At 32.8% G+C, this 7,750-nt stretch overlaps 1 protein-coding gene across 2 annotated transcripts; it reads right to left on the bottom strand.

Moving 5' to 3' along the window:
• Window positions 1-4,576: 4,576 nt before the first annotated feature.
• Window positions 4,577-7,043, bottom strand: LOC135744945 (immunoglobulin lambda-1 light chain-like). Of its 2 annotated transcripts, XM_065263327.2 has the most exons (4): window positions 6,935-7,043; window positions 6,531-6,858; window positions 5,818-5,852; window positions 4,577-5,065 (listed from the first exon to the last, which is right to left on the bottom strand). In XM_065263327.2, the coding sequence occupies exons 1-4, from the start codon at window positions 7,014-7,016 to the stop codon at window positions 4,746-4,748; spliced, it is 765 nt and encodes a 254-aa protein (XP_065119399.1). In that variant the 5' UTR covers window positions 7,017-7,043; the 3' UTR covers window positions 4,577-4,745. The 2 variants fall into 2 exon arrangements, 1 of the variants encoding a protein (XP_065119399.1); XR_012336378.1 differs by lacking the exon at window positions 6,531-6,858 and having other exon boundaries at window positions 4,926-5,065; window positions 5,818-5,900; window positions 6,935-7,004.
• Window positions 7,044-7,750: the final 707 nt, after the last annotated feature.

Below are 7,750 nucleotides of genomic sequence, written 5' to 3'. Positions count from 1 at the left end.
GAATCAGTGAATGAGAGACTATCACACTAGTTCATATATAAACTCTTCACTCTCAGATTATTAAATACTGTAAAATATAAATTAATATTTATGATGACCATTAACCCACATTGAGTCATCTCACTCTCTTATTTGTCCCTTTTTTATGTTTTTATTTATTATTTGATAGAAAGATTTTACATAGTTTTTGTTTGTCATTCACTTTATGTCATTTTTTTCATTTATTTATAAATATATTTCTTTAATACTTCAGTCAAACCTGAAAATAAAAGTCTGCTTGAGTGAACATCAACTGAAGAGATAAACAAATCAAATAAAGAGATGTGATGATTTACATAGAGCTGAAGTAAATGAATGTTATAACAGCAGATGTTTCCTGTGTGTCACTACAGGAGTTTCTGTCCTGAAGAAAATCTTCACACATCACTGAATCTGATTGAAGTGAAAGATCTCATATATCTCAAACTGAAGACACGCTTGATCTGAGAAACTCACAGGTGAGAAGAGTGAAGAAAGTGAAGAATATTCTCATCATCTTGTGATTTGTTTTGTGTAAAGATGAGCAGATGATGTTGAATAATGCTCAAATGATCAGACAGAGAAACTTTAAGAGACTCAAGAGATCTGGAGGGAGGAGCTAAAAACACAAAACACTATAACACCCACACACAACATCACAATGTACTGTCAGAGGCGGCCTTAGCTATGTTTCAACCGTTTCAATTGAAACGGGCCCCGCCCTAAAGGAGGGCCCCAGCCCGGCGCAAGAATGTTTGAACGTGGGGCTATGATTCCTGCACGGGGGAGCTCACATTGTCAGTGCCTGTGGATGTTAAGCAATCACATATCTTTCATTTTAAATCAATTAATTTCTGCTCTTTATTTTCTCTCGGACGTTCATACGCGCTTTAGCCTATAGAAATCGGATTATTAATATGAAATGAATGTTTTTTATAAAAAAAATATAGAACTGCATTAATATTTATTATATGTCATTTAAATTATTTTTAAAAGTAATTTCTTTCATTTTTATAAATCAATGTAGAATCGTTTACAGCAGCATCACAGTGCTTCATAAAAACTCTAAGAAAACGTGCACATGTGGATAATTCTAGAGGTTTAATTATTCTTTAGCATCGGGATCACTAGACGAGAGCTTAATAGCCTTATTTTTGTGAAAACCGACATTTCTTAAATGTGTTACCTGTCGTAGTTAGCCCGTGCGCATTCATTCCGACAAATTTTCCGTCACAAATGGAGAGAATATCAATTTGAAGTACTCATCGCTATATGCCCTATTTATTCCCTTCAAATATCAGAGCTGTGCAGAGAGTTGCGCAATTGTGTCTCATTGCGTGACTGTGACCGCTAAAATACACTTGGAGAATAGAGCAATGAAAGCAACGTCATTTTCATTTTATCTGGAGTGAAAGTTTAAGCGGCCCCCTTCCCGAAGTGCCCTTCAAGGGCGCAAAAACGCAGTTTTGAATTCGATCATGCTCTCTCTCATCAGGCTTGTCTGTGCAAGTGCGATTCCAGGTTTTTAATAATACATTATTTTAGGGACTGATTTCAATGGGTTTTTTTTTTAAATAATATTATTGGATTTTATACTAACCTTAATGCAGTATTTAATTGTATTTAAAATATGTGTATAACATCTGTGTGCATTTACTGACTGCCTTTAATATATTTTGTGCATGACGGCATTTTCCTCTAACGCAACATCCACACAATGTTCCATTAAATGAACATAATGACCAAGAACTTTAGATAAATGAGGGGTGATTTTTTTTTACAGTGGCTTGGAAATCGTCTATTTTTGTTTTGCTCCCGCATAACAATGTAAACTGTTTTTATAATAGCCTATTGAACATAGATGCCGTCAGCTCTCGTTCAGATTTTTATTGAGCACGAGGTGACAAAATCGCTGGACAAAGATAAACTTATCAGGGAATTCTCAGCACCCAAACACAGAAAGGTGGATTTCTAATAAGGTTTAGGTGAAATCTACGCTCGCCGCCAGGTGAGCTGTCTACGGTGCTGAAAAAACGCGGAGCCCATCCTTATTTATAAGTTCGGTTCAGTGTCAGTCAGACACTTGTCTTGTTTGCTTTTGTTAAATAATTCAAGTTGAGGGGATGTTTGAGATGTTTTTTTTTAAAGTCAGCCCAGACAGCTGAAAATATACTGCGCAAATCAATTAAGCAGAGAATTTAGCGTCCATGAAAGGGCGAGGCAACTATAATTGTATAGTTGTAATTAAATAAGGTTGGATCATTTCTTTTGAGCTGCCTGTTCGTGAAGCTAAAAGTGCACGTAATAAAATAATATACCATTGATGCAAATCAACAGGAATCCTTGCTTTTTGCTCTATTATGCTTATGTTTTATGTGGGTAGGGCCTCCTATTAGTTATTGAAACGGGCCACCAGATGCTTAAGGCCGGCTCTGTGTACTGTAGACACATGAGATTCAAGATGTGATGAAGATTTGACTTAAACAAGATCCTTTATATGAAATGTTCAATAAAAGTATTAACACAATTAGTAAATCATTACGAATATTAACTTACTACTTTAATAAGATACTAACAAACATTAAAGGTGCTGATATTTTACTCACAGAAAAATTTCTGTCTTTGTCTTCTACACATATCATGAGTTCTCTTCTTAATATTATACTTTAGGTTACATAAGAACTGACATGTTATTTAATTTATTTAAGTTTTCATAGTAAATTATTTCATAGTAATCAAAGTCACTTCCTGTCTGCTTCATATCAGTTTGATAACAGCGACTCATATTGGTCAGAAGCTATAATTGCATTGTGATTTCTTAAAACCATCACAGTGATGTTCACAGATATTTTAGTTTATTTCATTGGTGAGTTTTAACCCTGATGATATTTTTTAACTTTCAAATCATTTCAGTCATTATCTGCTGTAATACATTAGAAGTGAATGTGAGCAGTGACAGTTTATGCATTTATAAACTGTAATGTTGTCTTGTTATTTTGATAAAGATTTCCACTGGTTAGACATCAGTATGATTAAAAAGAAAATGTCATTTTTGACTGTTCATTTGTTCATTATTTACATTTGCTGTAAAGTCTAGATTTATGTTACTTTCCATAAGCAATTACAGGCATTTTTTAATTTTCCTTGGAGTAAAAGTGTGACAACTAGCCCCAGTCTTCCTTGTATATAAACTGCTGTAATGTTATAATGCTGTAGATGGCAGTAATGCACCACTGAAGTCCATTAGTAATGGGAAGTAAAGGAAGACTTTTACTTTGTAAAAAGCATCGGTGTCTTGGCAACACAGAAAATCTGTTAATGTAAAACTGACTCGTGCATCAGGCAGTCACTTTAATCACAGAATCATAAATTGTGTTTTTGTTTTGATATGTTTTAATATAATTACACAACTGTAAATAATGATGTCATGTTTATATGAATATGATGTCTTTATCTGGATTATCAGTTTTGTAATTTTTCTTTTTCCTTTAGTTCAATCTGTTTAATTTTTATTTAACAACTTAACTGTCACATCTCTCCCCCTTTTGATTGGAGCGATGAAAAGGCGATGTTTACCTTCAAGTCAGTATATCTGTTTTTTTAAAGACACTTTATAGTTTTTCCCTGCTTTAAAAATCTAAAAATAATTATAGCAGTTTAAGTTTACATGAATAAATAAAAATAATGCTAGAAGTATATATTTTATATTAAAAATTTATAAAAAAATATTAAATTAAGCCATAAATCTAGATGTGATCCAATTTTCAGGATAAAATCACAAAAACTGAGGTTTTGTGTGACACTTTTAGTAACTTGTCCCAGTCTGAACTGCATGTTTGAGTTGCCTTAATTTAAAAACACCTTATTCTGACATCTCTTAACATATATCAGTGCCATTGTTTTGTCTCAGGATGCACACCTGTGTTGTTTTTGTAAGGTTTGTTTGTAAAAATTGCTTATTTATTAATTATTACGTATTAATCATAACCCTGTCTGGGAAACCACCCCATATGTAGTTAAAATAAATGAGTGTTATAACAGCAGGTGTTTCCTGTGTGTCAGAGCAAAACTTCTTCAAAAAATCTCCACACTTCACTGAATCTGCAAGAAGAGAAACTTCAACACTGCCTGATGAACTTTAATGACTTTATTCATCTTTATTCTCAATAAAAGTCAAGATATTTACACTCAAAGATTTTTCATGATGTTTTCATTGTAACTTAACTTCTTTTTTAAATAATTCAGTGAATTAAACATCTTTCATGAACTCTTTATAGTTTATTTTTCTAAACATGAGACTTCATGTGAATCTCAAATTTACATGTAGTTCTGTTAATTACAGTTTACTCTTCTCTTATTTATCTTTATTTTCAGAAACATTATAGTTTAAAATATAAAAAACAAATAATCAATAAATTAATAATAGAGATGCTGTACTCTGTATACAAACTAAAGAAAGTTTCTTTCATGTAATCATTTCTTTCTTTTAGGTTTAAATTATTAACTAATACATATTTCTCAATTTTATTAGTTTCCCCATAAATCAATAAGTAAACTGTTTGATTATTATGAAGTTTATTCAAATTTATTAAGGATTGAAATCAAATTACAATAAAATCAAAAGCAGAAATGTTTGCAGAAATGAAATCTCATAAACATTAAATTGTTTCTATTAACACATGCTTTCATAAAAACAAACAATTAGCACACAATAATCTTTGCATTTATTAATTGCATTGAGATTTCTTGATCTTTGTGTTTGTGATCTTTCCAGCAGCAGTCACTTTACATGTGAGATCTTTGTCTTTCTCCCACTCTGATCTCTCAATGGTTAAATAACTGCTCAACTTGAATTTCTCATTCGGCTGCTGTTCGGCAGATCCGGTGAAGACGCCATCAGTAACTGAGTTTCCATTCACAAACCAACTCACATCAGCAAATCCCACAGACATGTCATTGATCAAACACACCAGAGTCACTTTACTGGAGCTCACATCTTCACTGGATGGAGGCAAAATCTTCACAACAGGAGGAGAAACACCTGAATCTACACAACACAAATCATGAAGAAAGATGAAGAAATAAATAATAAGTGTTAAACTTTTTAACATTTTAGATTTCACAACATTAAAGTCTCTCAAGATTAAAGATTAAGTTTCATTGATGAATTTTTGATATGTTCTTTTGAAGGGATAGTTCACCCAAAAATGAAAATCGAATTATTGAAAATATAACCACATCGTTGAATAATCTAATAATTCAACAGCCCATCGTCAATTATTCCTTACTTAATAACTGTGTTTGAGTTAATTTACGTAATCCATCCCATTTCAAAATACCATCCAAAATGTTTTATTAGTATAGGACTTGACTTATTTAAACAGGTTATTTGGTTTTGTATCTAGAGAACTGGACAACTGCCAATTAATACAATCATCTATACAATGTTTTCATCATTTTTGTCAGTAACATTAATGTTTAACAGGTGATTAAATTGAACAAAATATTAACTATCATCCCTGTAAATGTAAAGCAGATCAATTTGTGTGCTGATAAAAACATCTTTTAAGTTACAAAAATACATAAATACCGGATAATTTATAATAAATAAAAAACTGAAAGTACACAAAGAATTAATCCAGGTAAAAATTCACATGAAGCCTTTCTAAGTGTTGATTAAGCAGTAAAATGTTTCTTTAAATATGAATTGCCCCAATTATCATTTATTTTATTTTATAATATCTCTACATACATTTAAAATATAAAAACAGCTTGTATACGAGTAGAAAGATGACTTACCGGTCACAATGAGTTTTGTTCCTTGTCCGAATACCACAGTGATAGATTTCAGATCTTCAGTCGTACAAAAACCTCCTCAGTCTCTGATGTGATACAAACAGAAGTGAAACAGTCACTCAACTTCAACTCATCTCTGTCTCCTTTAGTTTATATTTTGAAATGATTCAAACACTTGTTTAATAATCATTGAAACTTGAAACTGATGTGCTGAAGAAGATTGATATATTAAACTACACAACAAACCTGTTCACATTATTTATAATCCACACTTTAAAACTGCCTGTGTTATTTTTATTAATTAGTCATGCTGGGTAAATATTGGAAACAACGCATGCTGGGTTAAAAATGACCCAATGTTGGGTTGTTGTAATGCAGCCATGGGTTATAATAGCCCAGCATTTGGGATAAAACCACCCAGCATGGATAAATTTTAACTCGGTGTTCTGTCAAATATTAAATATCAGTAAACGTCTTCAGTGAGTTTATTATAACAGTGAGTTTAGAGTTACTTATATACAGGGATTTTAATTTTAGGTCGTTTTACTTTTTAAATTATTATGATTTGATTTGTGTTTCAATAATTTCTTCAGTCAGTTACTGCCACATATTTTTAATAATAGGGTTTTAAACAGTAATAATAATGTCAGTCAGCTCTCAGAAGTGACTGTGAACAGTGAGGAGGTTTTTGTCATGATGTGAATCACTGTGATACGCCCTCACGAGCAGAGTCATCCCAGTTGTAACAGTAATACACAGCTGAATCTCTCACATCTACATTATTGATGATCAGCTGATAGTCAAGATCTGAAATTTTTTTAGATGTGAAATGGCTGGATGAAAAACTGGCACCATACGCATCAGCAGAGCCAGTACTTGGATGGGAACGCAACACAAACTGAGGAGCTGCATTTGGAAGCTGTTTATACCAAGGAACATAGTTGCCATGATATTTTCCTATATTACAGTCCATAGTGACAGATTTTCCTTTTTCTTCTGTCAGAACTGAGGGTTTTTGTGTGACAACTTTAGCTGAACTGACACCTGAAATAACAAATGAGAAAATCCTTCATTTCATGTCCATGACATCAATATGTTAAGAGTGAAATGTGTAACTTACATGAGAGAAGAGTGAAGAGATTGATGAATATTATCAGCATCTTGTCTGTGTTTGTGAAGCTGTTTGAGTTTAGTGAAGACATGAAGACAATTTGATTCTCATATAGAGATTTTGAAGAAGAAAAACTCTGAAAGAAGGAAGTTCATAAAAATTCAGCCAATCAGCTTCACTTCCTGCTAGAGAGCAAAAGAGTTTCATCAGTCTGCCTGCAAAAATCAATCTTCAGATAAATGTTATGTAAAATCAAATCAAACAAACATGTCATCGTCTGAGACAACATAGTGATAAAAACTCTCTAGAGCTCCGTTTAGGGGCTGCTGTAGAAACATGGCGGTGCAAAATAGCAACTTCCATGTAAGAGGACCAGCAGTGTATCAAGACAAAACAGCTTCTAAAGTAATAAAAACATAACCGTTCATTATGTAAGGTCTTTATATACCACTGAATATATATATAGTTATGTATAGCGAGTTTTAAGCAACGTCACGCCACAGTGCATGCAGGGGCACCAATGCCATTTGGAAGGACCATACGCTATTTTGATCTGTACTGGAGTTTGTTTGGTCTGACCAAAGCTGTGTTAAATAAGGACATACAGTAAGGTAAATATGGAGTAAGCAAAAGCGAGGTGCTTATCACGACATACTGAATACTGTTTCCAATGGATAATATTTAGATAAAATAAAGACAATAAACGGCATCGACCCAGACGAGTTGCCAGCCAAAGAATGGCTAAGAGACCCTGAAAACTTCCTTCTCTGACGTACAATACCCAAACGTCATCAATTATTTAGTATTTAGAATACAGCAAGTGTG

Source organism: Paramisgurnus dabryanus, chromosome 3 (genome assembly GCF_030506205.2).
Source record: "Paramisgurnus dabryanus chromosome 3, PD_genome_1.1, whole genome shotgun sequence".
Classification (NCBI taxonomy): domain Eukaryota; kingdom Metazoa; phylum Chordata; class Actinopteri; order Cypriniformes; family Cobitidae; genus Paramisgurnus; species Paramisgurnus dabryanus.
The sequence above is the reverse complement of the archived record's forward strand: the minus strand, read 5'-3'. Positions and strand labels throughout refer to the sequence as shown.

Bases quoted from the DNA above. Each gene is read 5' to 3' on its own strand.
- LOC135744945 (XM_065263327.2), bottom strand. From the start codon at position 7,016: ATGTCTTCACTAAACTCAAACAGCTTCACAAACACAGACAAGATGCTG. The intron at 6,859-6,934 runs GTAAGTTACACA...TTGTTATTTCAG, and splicing joins TCTCTTCACTCTTCTCTCAT to GTGTCAGTTCAGCTAAAGTT. The intron at 5,066-5,817 runs GTAAGTCATCTT...TGTGTTGTGTAG, and splicing joins AACAAAACTCATTGTGACCG to ATTCAGGTGTTTCTCCTCCT.